The sequence below is a fragment of the Pseudomassariella vexata genome, assembly GCF_002105095.1.
Source record: "Pseudomassariella vexata strain CBS 129021 chromosome Unknown BCR38scaffold_16, whole genome shotgun sequence".
In the NCBI taxonomy this organism is placed as follows: Eukaryota; Fungi; Ascomycota; class Sordariomycetes; order Amphisphaeriales; family Pseudomassariaceae; genus Pseudomassariella; species Pseudomassariella vexata.
This window is the reverse complement of record NW_024467971.1, coordinates 339,097-356,123: the sequence shown is the minus strand read 5'-3', so window position 1 is coordinate 356,123 and position 17,027 is coordinate 339,097. Positions and strand designations below refer to the sequence as shown.

The 17,027-nt window shown below is 49.7% G+C and overlaps 2 protein-coding genes across 2 annotated transcripts; both read left to right on the top strand.

Annotated features, from left to right (window-relative positions):
- Positions 1-4,287: 4,287 nt before the first annotated feature.
- BCR38DRAFT_447422 (uncharacterized protein) lies at positions 4,288-5,648 on the top strand. The gene has a single exon (XM_040861148.1). It carries the CDS (start codon positions 4,386-4,388, stop codon positions 5,484-5,486), a length of 1,101 nt encoding a protein of 366 aa, XP_040711398.1. The 5' UTR covers positions 4,288-4,385; the 3' UTR covers positions 5,487-5,648.
- Positions 5,649-6,337: 689 nt separating this feature from the next.
- On the top strand, positions 6,338-7,687 carry BCR38DRAFT_352771 (major facilitator superfamily domain-containing protein; the record flags this gene model as incomplete). The annotated part of the gene is made up of 1 exon (XM_040856728.1): positions 6,338-7,687. One exon carries the CDS (start codon positions 6,338-6,340, stop codon positions 7,685-7,687), a length of 1,350 nt encoding a protein of 449 aa, XP_040711397.1.
- Positions 7,688-17,027: the final 9,340 nt, after the last annotated feature.

Below are 17,027 nucleotides of genomic sequence, written 5' to 3'. Positions count from 1 at the left end.
TTGGTGACTTGACTCGGAGTAAGGAACGCATACTCGTGTATTTCCTCTCCTCGCGCCGTCGGTGTTGAACTTCGTCATATGTGGGGGCACACAGATAGATGTAGTGTGTTGTCATTAGCAAATCCAGGCCCTTACCACTCGGAAATCATGATAAGGCCGTGGGAGGATGTCGTATTATGGATGCTATTAGATCAGTGGATCACTCTTGAGAGAGTCAAAGCCCTATCCGCGGAACACGATAGGCATATTCCAGACTAGCGAGCTAGGGCTGACACATTCATACAGCCAGGGTGGAGCTTGACATACTTTACTGTTATATCGAGCTATACCACACTGTTCCACCCTTTCTGCGTCGATTCAATTTGTCATTTGCTTCCCTATTTTGGCAGCATATGTAATCTCACCTCCGCCCCGTTTTTCCCTTCGGGGCGAATCGCATAGTAATTATACAGCCCTCCAGGCAACCCAACGGAAGGGGGTGGTGAGGTTGGGGAAGCCGCCGATATGCTCATCCGGTTCACTTAGCCAGTATATTTGTATGTCCGTCTCAGCCGCTATAGCACCTAAAAGAGGGTCCCCTAAGCTTGCTAAGCCGGCCCTTCTTCGCCCATGCCGCCCATTATACTTCAGGAATTGCGTAGGCGCCAGTGTATTCGACTTCTTCAAGCGCATCCGCGTGATTACCAAATAGCAGTGCCTTGGCCGCTAAGTTAACAGTGTGGCCGAAGCAGCGACCGCGCCGGCGCCGTCCATCGAAACCGAGCTGTTGGCCAAGCCATTCGACTGTAGTATCGTTATTTTCCGCGTTATCGAGCATGAAGTAGCCAATTTTATCCCGGATTCCGTAGAAATCGATGACTTCAAGCACCTGAGCGCCTATTGCATGGCCGGTATGCCGCTTCTGGACTTCTGGCAGTCCGATGACCATCTTCTTCGGCCGATTCATCTTATCTCTGAAGAAAGCGGCGATTCCGTACATCGCGAGATGATTGCGAGAGGTCCAGCGGTCAAATGCGATATGGAGCGTCAGGGCTCCGTTGTAATGTCGACTTTACCGTCTCACAGTGCTTGTTGTACTCTGTAAAGATCCGCTGACGTATGGTCCAGGCCGACAGATGACCACCTTGGATACGGACCTATGGTGAGAGGTAGTCAAAGATAGCACGCAAATTCGCGTCCTCCACTTCGGTAAATGGCCTGTTACCGTCAACAACCCACTGGACAAGCTGCTGAAATTCTGTACGATTAAACGACTCGATGAAGTTATTCGCGATGTATTGCTCTCGCGGATTTGATATATTCAGCGCGAAATAGTTTAATATCGACTCGCGCGGTGCCTTTTTAGCCGTACGCTCTGTACGCGATTTGCCAGCGCCATCCGGCGCCTTGACGGGATGCCTCTTGAAGGAATGATCCATAGCATTCTAGATACCAGTAGAGTTATAATTCGCCGGCTTAGGGTCCCTTTTATCAACACAGAGTTTACACACCCATCGCCGCTCAGTGTCATCCTGGATGTCATAGCCGTAGGCCCACGCCCACGATGAGACCGGCTTAGCGCGTTCAGAACAGGACCAGCCGCGGAAGCACTTAAATAGGTACTCTCTAGCGTCCTGAGGCACTGGCGTGGCCTCAGCAGAGGACTGGCGAAGTGGCGATGCGATCGGGCTTGACGCTGTAGTGGTTGTTTGGGACTCTTGTCAGGGTACGGCTAGGCCGAAGGCAATAGTACAGAGTGATGGGGAGTAACGGGCGTCCCTCCTACGTAATACCGGGTGGTCACTGGCGGTCTCAGGTAGGGGTGCCCACGGTGATGCATTGATCTCTGCCCTCTCTATCTTCCTTCGTCTCGACTCCTTACTTATAGCCAGCCGAGGTTCTCTCTCGGATTCTGGATGTTTGCTTCCGTATGTCTGTGTTCCTCCGACTTCGGCCAATATCTTGGACAGCGGCTCCTTATCTGCAACCAAGCGATTCCCTATCCGTTGCAAACGGCTTCAACGGCTCTCATTCGCCACAAGCGGCTCTCTAGCCGCCACAAACGGCTTCCTACCTGGTGGAAGCCGGCCCGCCTCGGATGACACTTGTGGCTCTGACAACTCCTTCCCTATCCTACTTCGAGATGGTCCTTATATAGATAGCTAGGCCGCCGCTTGGACCCGGCATAACAGCAGGGTCGGCGATGCCAAGGATCTTGACTCTCGTCATCCCAAAGCTTCACATAGATTGTAATCATGACTCGGGAGTCTTTTGTCCGAAACACCCCTCCGGCGGCCCACCGGTGTCCTGCGTTCAGTGTCCTGACACCCACGGGTGCCTATGGCATTCTGTTCTCTGACAACTCTATAGTATTAGGGAAGCAACTTCAGCCGCCAGAGGATCGCTGAGATAACAGCGAAGATTTCTACAGGGCTAGTAGGGGCCTCTAGCACGTGCAAATTACTAAAAATAGTAAGCCCTTAGCTTAGCAACCACTTAGCAAGTAAGTCTCCAAATTGATATGGCTTGGTAACCAAAATCTGGAGAATTAGTGAGTTGGGTTGTCTCGAGGGTTGTAATTATAAAAAATAAAAATAATATTAAATACGCCGTAGGTGTTAACCCTCGGTACCTCTACAAGTACTCCCTTAAGGGGCTATAGATGATATAGCGGGCCCTTAAGCCGCGTCGGGCGGTTATACAGGTAAACTTGTAGCCAAACGACTACTAAACCTCCTGTCCCTCCCTAAGTCTGTGCTACAACCCCTGCCTGAACTACCGATAAGTGTGGTAATGTGGCACTTAAATTCGTCCTCAGGGGTGGGATGCTGCTGATGTGCAGAAGATGCTCGACTATTTTTTGTCGCGACAAGCCGTAATATCTGCTAATTGGGGTTCTCGTCGAGCGTATACATCTCAACCATACGCTCAAGTGGATAGACCGTAACGTGGTCTAGACGCTCGCAAGAATCGCGGCGAGAGGGGGTCCGATAAGGGGTCGGATTAACGATTCGAATACTGGACCGGCTGTCGAGCTATATTCCGCCGACATAGTACTTGACAGTTAACTGGCTAGGATGCTCGTAATCCTAAACTGCACCAATCTCCCTATTATCGCTAGGTAGGCGAAGTCAACAAGGTGGGCAGCGCGCCATAAGGGTTGACTAAACCCCCTTGTGTGTCAGCTGCAGGATTCGAACCCGCGACTCGTCACCGACCCAAGTGGGCGAGGCTCAAATCGGGACTTATCTACCAGCGAAGTGACCAACTACACCAGCCGACTATAAAAAATAAAATAATATTAAATAATATTAAATACGCCGTAGGTGTTAATCCTCGGTACCTCTACAAGTACTCCCTTGTTACGAATCTACGATTCTAACCAACGCAACAGGCCCGATGGCAGGCCCAGTGGATACAGGACAAAGAAGGAGGGGAAAGTCACACAGGAGTGGCTAGCTGCAGGAGGAGCCAGCTAGTGCAAGGATCACAAGTCACGTGACTTACAAGGGTGGATCATTTGGATATGAAATGATCCAACATATCCAGTTAGGACCAATAGTATCCATGAAGGATCTAATGGCCCCAGTTATCAGTGAAGGAGGGAATGGATATATAAGGGACAGGACTCCCAGGCATTTCATAGATAGACAGTCTCTACTTCAGTGATCAATCTAAGCATCAATCTAACCCATTGGTGAGGCAAACTGCCTTGACGACTCTATTCCCAGTTACCCTACTTGAATACTTCAGTTACCCCAAAGCACTATACTCCATACGTCAGACCCCGATATTATTGCTTGAGGACTCCGCAGCAGGACTTACTTACTAGCACAAACCCTTACAGACTCTTTAGTGGTTTACGCAGCTAGACTATTAGAGGTTTCGTTACATCCCTTAAGGGGCTATAGATGATATAGCGGGCCCTTAAGCCGCGTCGGGCGGTTATACAGGTAAACTTGTAGCCAAACGACTACTAAACCTCCTGTCGCTCCCTAATTCTGTGCTACAACCCCTGCCTGAACTACCGATAAGTGTGGTAATGTGGCACTTAAATTCGTCCTCAGGGGTGGGATGCTGCTGATGTGCAGAAGATGCTCGACTATTTTTTGTCGCGACAAGTCGTAGTATCTGCTAATTGGGGTTCTCGTCGAGCATATACATCTCAGCCATACGCTCAAGTGGATAGACCGTAACGTGGTCTAGACGCTCGCAAGAATCGCGGCGAGAGGGCGTGCTGCGCGCCTTCTATCGTGAGGGGACGGGTTCGCCGACGAGCGTTATCGGATAGGCGAGGTCCGATAAGGGGTCGGATTAACGATTCGAATTCTGGACCGGCTGTCGAGTTATATTGTAATTATATAATTAGACCTAATTCCCAGATGATCCAGATATACTGAGTGCTCATGAGCCATTTTCTAATCATCTGGTTTCTCAGAATGGCCTCCTCAACGTCCCACACGACCAAACAATGGCTCCTCTCCTCCAAGCCAACTGGCGCCCCCATACTTACCGGCCCTAACGCCACGTTCACCCTCCAAACACCCACTTTGCCCCCGCTGCGCGAAAACCAACTCCTCTGCAAAGTTCGCTACTTCTCCAATGACACCGGCCTCCGTAAATTCATCCAATCCACCGTAGCACCAGACCGCTTCTACGTCCCAATCGTCCCCGTCGGGTCCCCCATGCGCTCCGGCCTCATCGCCGAGGTCGTTGAATCCGCTTCCCCGTCCTTCAAAAAGGGGGATATGGTAGTAGAATTTCACCAGGGTAAATGGAGCAAACTTGTCATTCTTGACGCGCCAAGTTGTCAAGTTCTCGAACCGCTCTCGGATGGCCTGTCACTGACGCATTACCTGGGCGCGTTTGGAGCTTCCGGACTGACGGCGTGGGCGGGTTTGCATTTCGTGGGGCAGGTCAAGAAGGAGCATGTGGTTGTTATTTCCGCCGCAGCTGGGGCGACTGGTTCTATGGCCGTGCAGGTTGCGGTGAGGATTCTGGGTGCGAAAAGGGTGGTGGGAATTGCTGGGTCCGACGAGAAGTGTAGGTGGGTCTGTGAGGAGCTCGGGGCGCACGCGTGTGTGAATTACAAGAGTCCTTCTTTTGTGCAGGATTTGAAGGCCGCCACGCCCGAGGAAGTGGATGTGTATTTCGACAACGTCGGCGGCGAAGTGTTGGATGCGATGCTGACAAGGATGAAGAAGAATGGTACGGTGGCGGTTTGTGGAGCAGTTAGTGGGTATAATGCGGAGGAACCTATGAAACTGCGGAACTGGTTTGAGGTTGTCTCGATGAGGATCATGATCAGGGGGTTTATTATGTTGGATTATCTGGAGGAGGTTCCAGGGATCTTAAAGAAGCTTAAGGCGGCTGCGGCGGATGGGAGGATTAGGTTGGGAGAGGGGGAGACACTTGTGGAGGCGAGGATTGAGGAGCAGCCTGAGGTTTGGATGAGATTGTTCAGTGGGAGAAACCAGGGAAAGCTTGTCACTAAGTTGATTGCATAGAAATGGAGATTAGGCCATGAAGAGAAGCCGGTCTTTACACGACAATGCAAGTCGATCAACGCCCTAGACATCTCATAACGAAAGGAATTGGCTTCAAGATTAGAAAGAAAAGAGAGAAATCATACAAACCAGAACAAGAGCACAGCGCAGACCCGAAGGCGTTCTACTAATACATATCTTACTTTTCACGCCATAGCGTGGCATTCAGAAACCGATATGAAAATGAAACATACCTCATTCCAGTTGATCTGAACATGTAACTTACATCCCTTTTGATAATATGCTTGAAAAGGTGTTCAAGCCTCCACTCCAGTTAGCCGTCGGTCTGGCAAACAACATGTCCCGTTCCTCTAGTTCAGTTATACATGTTCTCAATCAGATGAATATCGAAGGCCATAATTTATACTCAGTAGCTTGCGGTTGGTCTTGACCTACTAACACTATCCTTGCTCGCCGATATCGCGGCCTGGTATTTTAAGCCACGCCCTTGCAACAAATCTCTGCATGCATTACCGCATAGTATAGCCTCGAGGCGGGGTTGGCCAATCAGGGTTAAAGTACCTCCACAATATGACCAGCAACCTTAAAGCGGACATCGGACATGATAAGACTCACCTTTGACTTATTTATTGTCTCTAATTAGCTCATACGATAGTGACTGCAACTCCTCTGATGATATATCTTTCAACCGAATCTCAAGCTCCCACCACAGACTCCAATTACAGATCGAAGTCGCAACCATGGAGATCCCACCCAACGCAGCGGTATCGTTGCAGGAAATCTCCTTCAGCCATCGAGAAACAGGATCTGCTGAAGCTCAGTCCACGTCCGACAGAACAACGCAGCATCAGATGGGCTACCGAAATAGAGGTGGACAGATTCCTGCTTCGCCCCCACCAGAAGTCACCGCAACCCCTTTCCAATGTCGCCAAATCCCGTCAGACGAAGAAATAGCCATACCCCCGGACATTGACATAGAAGACACCTTCCCCGAAGGCTGTCTTCAAGCCTGGCTCGTCGTCCTCTCCGCCTTCCTCTTCCTCTTCCCCTCCTTCGGCTTCATGGTCGCCATCGGCGTCCTACAAGACTACTGGACCCAGAATCAACTCTCCTCCTACAGCTCCCGCGATGTCGGCTGGATTCCGTCCGTCTTCGTCTACCTTTCCCTGGCGCTGGGGCTCTGGTTCGGCCCGCTTTTCGACCGCTATGGTCCACGGTGGCTTGCGCTACTGGGGAGTGGAGGTTATTTGGGGTGCATGTTCTTACTCGCGGAGTGTGATGAGTTTTGGCAATTTTTGCTGTGCTGTGGATTTCTGGGAGGTGTGACGGGGGCGACGTTGACGACTACTTCGTTGGCGGTTGTGGCGCATTGGTTTAAGATGCGACGGGGATTGGCGCAGGGGGTGGCTATGGCGGGTTCTTCTTTTGGTGGATTGACTATACCCCTTATTTTGAGGTCGGCACTGCCGGCGTATGGGTATCGTTGGTCAATTCGCATTTTGGGGTTCGTCTTCCTCGGATGCCTCGTCATTGGGAACTGTCTTATGAAGGCACGCATCCCGCCTATGAAAGATGCGAAGGGACAGGGGATCATCTCATTGTCTATCTTCGGCGACTTGGGGTTCAGTCTCTTGACCATCAGTGTCTTTGGCTTCGAGGTCGTCCATTTTGGTGCGTTGGGTATACTGCCCACGTTTGTCACGCACAGTACCGAGTTCCCCCCTAACACGGGTTTTTATCTCATTGCCATCCTCGGTGGGGTCTCTTGTCTGGGCCGTCTGATACCCGGTTACGTGGCTGACAGGATCGGACGATTCAATACCCTTCTCATCATGATTATATTCACACTGGCCTGGATGCTGATCCTCTGGCTTCCTTTTGCGGATAAATCCATCGGTGCTCTGTACGCCTTTGCCGCCTTGTTCGGTTTCGGGATGGGATCTTGGATGGCCCTGACACCAGTGTGTATCGGCCAGCTCTGTAGGGCTGAGGAGTTTGGGAGGTACTATGGGACACTGTACTTTATTGCCAGTTTGGCTATGTTGATCTGCATTCCAATCAGCGGAGAGTTGATCGATGTTGTTGGGCCCAAGGCGATGATTTTGTTCTTTTGCGCGATTACGGCGTTAAGCTTGGTTAGTTTGCTCTTTAGTCGGTGGGCATGTCTTGGAAGGCGGTGGACAGTTATGGTTAAAATATGAGGGACATGAGACACGTTTGGTCATGCAATAAAATAGAATAATGCATTTGGATCCAGTAGTAGGTATGGTAGGCATCAGGGATACGGGATCGTCAGCTTCGTATAATGCGATATAACTACTCGAACAGGTATGTGGATTGTTAGAAAAATAGAACAAGGTAGTCATGTGGCACGGCTATTGATTGCACCAATTTCTGGCAACTTCTTGCGGGAATTACTAGGGCTCTTGTACAGAGTCGTGACTAAGTTATGAATGGGTTGGTTGTCTTGAAGTTACGCTGAAACTACCTACGACAGGGACGGGCTGACCTGAGTTGCTTTTCCGTAACAATTAACACCATTTCTATCCCACTACTACCTGAAAAGCCAGCCTCGATGTCTTCGATATTCTGGTACGGCCTCCTTCTTCCAATAGCCTATCCATTCTTCGGACTATAGTTTCTGCAAATGATACCTACGGTGTATATATACAGGGTATCAATCGATATTTCGCTCAGGAGGCAGAATAAATCGAGTATCCTGCTAAATCAGCTGCATACGAAGCTGCGGCGGCATTCACCCCTTTTAAAAATTATCGTGGCCCTCTTCCTCAGTCTTTGATTGGCCTTTTCAGCAATTGCCTCTTCAACGAGTGCCTGCCATACTGCGATGTGTGGGACTATAAATTATCCACTTCATCACGAGGCCTTTTTGTAATATTCTTTTCGTAAGAAATCATGGCTACGTGTGTATCCAGTAAAACAACAAGCCCACAACGGAGATAATGGGACCAATCGTGGCGGAAGGGAAGCGGGCCAAATGGTTGCTATCGCTGTCTCGGTTTGAAATCAGCAACGAGTGTAATCTGAAGAATTGTTGCAGAACGCTTGTCTCCACCCTCTTATCGCTGCCTATTATAGTTAGGGTACTAGAGGTGAATCGCCCAATTCTACTACTCGGTGAAATCTTCAACCCCCCCCCTCCCAAACAGCCACGTGGTTCACCTCTTACGACAGCGACCGGGGTAATTTCTCAACGATGTGGTAGACAGTGGGCACCCTGTCCGGAGGAAGCTTAGAATGTGCCCACACACAGACAGCGCGACCACTCTGACCAGCGACATGGTCGGGTAGGGGCTCTGGAGGTGCTCAATGAGCCATTGAAGTTGGCCAAAAATTACCGGCGAAGAGGCAAAATGCATACAAAACTTTCGCTCTGGCTAACAGTATTACCTTCCCAACAAAGAACAGACCCAGAACACAGCCCCTCAGGCATTGTGTGCATGATACACCAACTCCTTACCCATCAGCTAAGCCTTGCGCGGCATGCGATGTCTCCCTACAAGCTTCGGGGTCTGACAGAAGATTTCTGGAAGAAAACATCATCCACTTATTCCCCTCATCACGGTCAAGGTAACTACAATTGCGTCAAACGATAACCAACAAGCCCTGCCGCCACATAGTTGCCTGCCTCGGGGAACTTCAAGGCTCATTTAACAATATTCAAATATCGGGGGACGATGTGCTACCAGCCATCTCCAAATCGATCAAATTTGTAATCAAACAGCGCGTGGAGAAGTTCAAGCACAAACACAATTTGGCTTCAAAGCTCGCTACACACTTGTAATCCCGTCTGCTCAAGATAACCACCCAACATACCTTTCGGCATATCTAATCTTCGACTATCTTGACAAAAAGTGTTATAAAAGAACTTGAAAAGATATAGACGAATCTATGAGGGCGCTACCGGTCAACGTCGAAGAGGTGTACGAACAGATTCTCAGCTAATCCCAAGAAAAAGGCTTATTTACAAGGGCCATGTGCATCGTTCTGACTGCAGTACGATCGTTTGCTTTGCAAGAAATGAATGAAGCAATGACAGTCCACCCCTCCTACATGATCATGGATATATTAGACATGGAAGAAACATAAAATTCTCTCAGGCAGCTATGCGAATTATTCTTATCCATATATACATGAGACTTTTTCAGTCGTTCATCTGCCATGGCACAGTGATATGTGGATTGGGCAGTCAAGTGCTTCAAGGCGGTTGCCAGAAAACATCGCTTCCTCGCTTCTCTAGCAGGGAACTGGCATTGGCACATCGTACAGTCTGGAAAATATCAGAAATAACTCGCGTTTACAAAAGCACTGCATTCAAAGAGCGTTAGGTATTCTGCAGCTCAGAGTAACCAATCGATCGGATACCGGTCCGGACCGGTCCGATATTCCGATATCGATACCGATCGGTAGCACATTTTGTTCATTAGATCGATACCGGTACCGGTATATCTGAGATCCTGCTCGATCGATCTGACCGGACCGGTTATATGGAGGATTCTGAGGGCATCGTGACCCTTGTTGTTGACCCTGGTTTTATCTAACCTAATACGGTTAGGCGTTGTTTTAGGTAGGAAAAGTGAAGAGCTGAGTTGGCGTGAGCATTATATGGCTAGGTTGAGGAAGCGTTGGGAGGGTGACTATAAAAATAGGTAAGTATAATATCTAGATAACTGTTCATCTCTAACTGACCCTCGTCTAGGCCCCTTCCTGAGACCAACCCTTTAGCTGAAGCTGAGAACCAGCCAGTCCTTACGATGCTTCACCGCCGCAAGCGTTTTTATATGAGCGACGCCGACTCCGAGGTCCTTGATTCGCAAAGTACACAAGATACACAGCCAATAGCAAAGAGAAGGAAAGGAAAGGGCAGAAACACCAAGCCGGTGCCGATTAGGCAGGAAGAATCACAACAAGACGAGCTTGACCTCTACCTGGCAGAACCTGTGGTTAACGTGGACCAATATTTAAAGGACCCAGTAGCTTGGTGGCGTGATATTGGCGCAAAACGTTTCACCAAACTGTCTTATATGGCTGTTGACTTCCTTACGATACCTTCAGCGCAAGCAGAAACAGAACGCCAGTTTAACAGCGTAGGAGAGATGGTATCAGCACGAAGATCTCGCCTAAAACGCCACGTTATTGGGGCATCAGAATGTATCAGGTCATGGAGTTTAGCAGGCGTTTATCAGGCTGAGTTGCCACTCCATCTGCTTTACAAGGTATCAAACGTTGAATTGGATGGTGAGGTTTCACGCGGATTAGCTAATTGGGCGCAAAACCGTTAAAAATAAACAACTCCGTACAACCGCTATTGATCGATCCGACCTCTATCTGACCGGACCTGTTATATGTGATCGATACCGATCGATACCGGTTGCTTAGTAATCTGTACCGGTACCGATCGGATGAATATGATGTTGATCGATACCGGACCGGTATCGGTATCGGTGAAGAATCATGATCGATATCGATCGATTGGTCACTCTGATTCTGCTAGAAACTTGGCTCTTATGCCTATGCCGGGTTGTCGAATGCTGTTAGCGTGTTCATAAATGGTGAGGAGGGTTGAACGGACTGTAATCCCGAGCCGACTGCTAACTTCATACTACTATGTGTAGCTTATCTAAGTGGCCGAATGCATGTGCCCAAGCTCCTACCAAAGCGAGGCACCGATCTAGCTCGGGAGGACAGCCATAGTTGGAGTTGGTCTGAACATCTGAGGACGTCGACAAGATAATACCTAGTACATGACACCCTCCGAGAGACCGGAAGATATTCTCGAAACAATAGGCATGGTGAAGATCCCGAGGCCAGGACGCAGGCGTGGATCCAACTTTACATAACATGCTTGATGCGTGCAGAAAAAGTATAATCGGGGTCGGGACATTGCGAGCCTGTTATTATCCAAACGTGCTCAGACTGGCTTCACTGATGGCCGTGGGCGTTCAGCACCACAAATCTGTAGGAGCCGGAGTCTGACGAGACCTTACTCACCCATGGGACGGATCCAACATAAACAACGACCAGGGCACGACGCCGCTTTTCTTTGCTGGAGGAGATGTAGCGGAGGCTGTGCTGGCTCATGGTGCAGACATCAATGCCACTAACGTGAAAGGCAGAACCCCCGGACATTGCCTAGTTGATGAAAACAGCAAAACATACGAAAAGATAGGTCTTGCTATACAAAGACGTACGTGGATTGACCCTTCTCCATTGGGTTATATCTGCAGAGAAATACAGGCTTCGTGACGTCGTGGACACGCTTGGCCAACTCGGCGCCGATAGGACATCTGATCACCAAATTCTTGAACGTACGCGCAGGGTCCGCCAAGCACATTCACCAAGCGTTGTTGGAAAAGAAATCAGGTCATGTTTCTCAGACAAAAGACATCCACGAATCAATTAGAAAGGTTAAAATGGGAAGCTAGAGCAGAAAGCGCAGAGCCCTTTCGTGGCATATGTTGGAAGATGCCCCGAATTAAGACATCAACGAAGACCCCTTCGACAAAGTTTTGGGCTTTGATTCGTTGCTTGGCCATATCGGTGGACCACTGCGTGAGGATGAGCCCTACCTACATTTCATATGACCGGTGGAAATGGACGAAGCCGAGAAGTACCTGTGGGAAAATTGTAACCCAAAGGGCATGAGTTAGAATGTCCACCCAGTGCCGTTATCATTACGATACAACGTGAACAAGGACGGAAATGATCTTCTATGGGGTAAGATGACTGGATATTCCCAAGGTTAGAAGTACGGATATTTTGAAGAGAGCGAATGCCATCCAAACAGCAAAATGGACAGCCCATTGAAATTTGCAGATTCAACGTGAGACCCAATAGTTTAACAGCTGCTCCGATAAGTCGAATGAATCTGAGTTTACAATTAGCTAGAGACTCGAGCGGCTTGGTAGCGCTTAGGTAGTATGTATTGAGATTAAATTATACGAAGAAATGTAAGACTCCATGTTGCTACGGCTTAATTTGATAATATACTTAGGTATATTTGGGCTTTCTTGGTAGGCTAACTTAGAAGAAGGGGGGGTGGCCGGCACAGGGAAGTACTCCAAGTGATAGTGGGATCACACTGGAAGTAACCCTTATGCACTACGGAAAACAGAATATTCCAGCGAATTAAAGAGAGCCTTTCGCCCTGGAGAACGATTTTCGACCAGAGAAATTACATGGACTTTAGTCGGTTTCCTATAGCGCTGGTAGGGACAGGAGGCGGCGAGGTTTGGGCACATCCGGCATCAAGATATTATTTCGATAACCAAATGAGAGTTTCAGAGCAGACGGATTGCACTCTGAGTTCGAAATGCAGGTGATTCATGGGCAGAACCCAGAAAGCCTCTACATAATGCTGGTTCTATACACTTGGATATATAGCTTACTGCTTGACAGAAGTGGCCTTGCGCATATGAAACTAATGAAATTAATACTTACCTTGAGAGCCATGAACCATGAAGTATCCATCGTGCTACAATTACAAATTGGCACCTCAAGGTACGAGTCAATCGTGTTACCCGAAGTTTGTATCGCAACGATGAGGACGGAGTTGTACAACCAGGCGAAGACCCCTAAAAGGCTATATCAATCGGTCTAGCAATATCCAGTGAAACTATAATGTTTCCATGAGCCCTGCTATGTAAGAGATCAATGTCGCAATATTTGGTAGCTCCTTGTTAGAACGCGTGTAGTGACCCAAGGTGGTGAAGCGAGAACTCAGTTACAAAGAAGGACCCTTATTCCCAGAGGTCCGCACTCGATGTCGCAACTTCGTGGTTGAACACCACGAAACGACAAAGTGGAAGAACTTTATCCTACTAGCAAAAACAAACCGAAATGAAAATTTAATCAGATACACCAGACATGACTAGACAACTCAGTCAAACAGACGGCTCTGGTTCCCCAGAATCTTCCACACAGACATGCTGACTCGCAGCTTGACTCGGACAGAAAACTCCGACTGAAGCAAACCACCCTAAACTCTTTCCTCCCGCAAAAAAAACCCCAAAAAAATCTTGATCATGACATCAATGAAGGCGAAAAAGATGACGATACCCCTAGTCTTCCGACGATCCCGTCCTCAACATCATTGGTAACGCAGCATTTCCTCAGCCAGCCAGCGTGCGCGGAAATTACGTTGTGCGGCCGCAATGACGACATCTGTGACCAGGATTTTGATCACCCGGTAGCCGTTCTTCTCCGCGTCTCGCGCCTGCGATACACCCCACTCTTAATGCCGAGTCCGCAGTCTGCCGACGAACCCAAAGCAAGCAGATGGTTCACCATGGGATTTCAACATTGCCATCCGAAGTCGTCATCCACCTGCAGCCAAGACTACCTACCCATCAACCTTAAAACGGGAGTTGACGTTGGCGCCACAGAGTCAGGGTGCGAACTGGTCTTAGGACACATTACAACGCCACCCTCGGCCCAGTATCGCGGCGGCGAGTCATGGTGGTCATCGGGATCGGGCAGAAGAGCGCACGCACGGGGTTTGGTCGCCAGACACGCGCCAGCCGAAAGAGCACCACCCAGTTCGAAACCTGTTGCAGTCCGGGAATAACGTGACCCTATCCGCCATGGAACAGCATCCGTCGAATTCCAAATACCCGTATGTTATTGGATATACTACGTGTCTATCTCCCCACCAGGTCTCACTTGCCATGCATGCGCAACGGGCGGGATGCGACGATCCTCACGATGATGCTGCTGCTGCATGGGGTTATGTACAGAATGGTGTATACTGTCACAGCCGAGGGGGGTGGTTAGTCGGGAGAAGAGCGGGCTATGGAGATATCATGTGTGGGGAAGCCCTATGGATAGTGTACACATTGTATACCTCTCCAGGCATGCTGACTGTTAGCGGATGAAATACCCCATGTAAACAGACTGATCAACACATACAAATTGTGGGACACGGCAGCTATTGGTTTACTTGCACAAGGGTGTCATTGCCCTTAACAGCACTGAAAACGGTGGAATCCCTAGTACTATGGGGGTTGTAGTGCGCTAACAATCTGTAATGCGTGAAGAGGTGTAGCGTAGTGGCTTGTTACAGGCTACAGATGGCTGACAAAGTAAACACTAGAGGTTCGCTTTGACGATACCGGACAATGCTTCACTGTCTTTCTTTTTGGTGCTAGCGGTGATCCGTCGCAGGCAATTTAGTGGTTGACACTTTATGAAAGGTCTGGACTTTGCGTCGACACAAACTATGGAGTACGTTGTGCGAAAGGAGCATATTTACAACAGAAAAGAGGCCGATGTTTCGTCACGGGGCTTAGGGAGTCATTCTTGCATGTGTCATGAGCTAGGGGCTGTGAACTCGTGGATGCAACGTACCTCGTGCATAAACAGGGGTCCAACGAAACGCACCCCGCTTTGATCGCGTTCTCGTGTACCTTTCATGTGGGATGTCGACTCGCGGTTTTCTCGTGATGATGCACGAGTGAGTGGAATGTCCATCAATGGCAATTCAAGATGGAGGCGGTTCGGCCGGTCTATCGGGGAATAGTTCAGACGGTGGTGGCAGCTACATGCGTCGTGCTTGTCTGTATTCATGGAAACGTGAGACAATAGGAGACAAAGTTATTGCGGTGAGACGAAATGACACGGGTCCATCACGAGTTGTAATCGGAGCTGCCAATTTGATAGTCGTATTGCGGAACTGAGCCTCAGTGAGCGTGACCGGATCAGGCAAGAAGACCGACCACCTTGCTTTCAACATCTGGCCAATAGGTTTTGTCGGAGGGATTTGGATGGTGGTGGTGCGACCCTTTGCGGGCCTGATGGGTAGATAGCCTTGCGACGAGTTGGAGAGGAGAAGGGGAAAGATAAGCTGTCAGGTCGTACAGGAAATAGATCGCGAAGTGCATGTGGCGCAAGGGATCTGGCTTCCGAGTTGAGGCAGGCCGCCCAAAGGATCCGGATTCAGTAGCTCTAGGGCTGACACTTGGAGGTGAGATTGTCGGTGAAGGTAACAAACAAGTGCCACGAGCTTTCTTCAGCACCGCCATCATCGACGTCACGAAGAAGATGCCCGTCCCGTAAAAGCCTGGCCGCCCGGCCCAAGCAAGCGAAGTGATCAGATGAAGCCGGATCTGGCGGACAGACAACGCGGCCGCTGGTTGTCGGTCTAGTTTGGGATCAACAGATGAGAATCTGGGGAAGGCCAAACAAGCTCAGCGGGTTCGGGCTGGCTGAAAGCATCAATAACAACAATCCAGATTGCGTGGTACGCGTGATACGCGGGATAGTTTGACCAGATAGGTGTGACCCTCATGCCCAATGGCACCAACAACCAACAAAGTTTCAGTTGTCCGCCACGATGCACCAAAGCGGCATTTTGACAATGCAGATCGCGACCATCGGGGAGGCTTTTGGTGTGTTTCCACCACCAAGTTGCACACCATCTCGGCCGCTTCAGCAGAGGCCAGGCAGACAGACCAGCTGTCTGGTTTTCCCCCTACAATAGAACCAGGCAGGCGCTGAAAAGCGATGCGACACCGGAGTCCAATATTTGAAATGTCGGGTTTGCGTATACAAGTAGCCCACGTTACACCCCCACGACTGCGTGACGGACGGCTCTGGATTTCATATTGCTCGAACTGTGACCTGAACAGATCATCGGAGAGAGGCGATGGGTTTTGAAATCAACGTCCACTGTCACCGATGCAACTTCGTCATATGTCACATTGTTCGTCACTGTGGTTCCTACACTTTCGACACTTCAGCCTTGTGTGGTCGCGAACTATCTGCAAATTAGGTCATTTCATCACACCCGCAGGAGTCGCAAAACGCCTAGTAACCCGCATCTGGTCGCGTTGCAGCAAATCGGCGGGCAGTGAACAAGGGCGTTAGTTAGGCACGAAGGGAACAAACGAGGCACAACACAAATAACGAGTGACACCTCGAACACGGTCCAATTGAAGGAATCCAAGCTGCAGACTGTCAAAGTAACCAGGTCGCGACGCCGCCCCTTTTCATCAAACGCGTCGGTTTCTGCTATAATCGTCCACTAACTGGTAACAACGCCGCACCGCCCTTTGGGGATATGTGGGAATACTTGAGACGAAGACTCTGCCAAGCGACGCCGATCTCAGGACCGAAACGGCCATCGAACCTGAGATTTCCGACCAGGTGTTCGGGCGTCGACATATTTTGGAGCCTTCGGAGCCCCGTTTGCTGGATACCGCCTGGCCGCCGCCAAGGAGCCCCGCCGGCAGCAATTCAGGAAAAGGTGGACATTTGGAACTCCTTTCATTACTTCGTAGTACTTCCACTTGAACTACTGCTTGAGGTGCAGGCAGACCTAAGACCGTCTTTGGCCTTACTATAACTTGCGAGTCAAGCAATCTGTGTCCGCATCGTCATTGTTCTGCGTCTTGAGTCGGGAATGATTGTGTTTCAAACCCTAAAGGGACCTGCTGCCCGACGTAAACAAGGAGGCGCCGAAGTGCAATTGTTATCATCGCTGTCATCGTCGGCCGTACCTGCACTGAAGCAAGTACCCCGTAC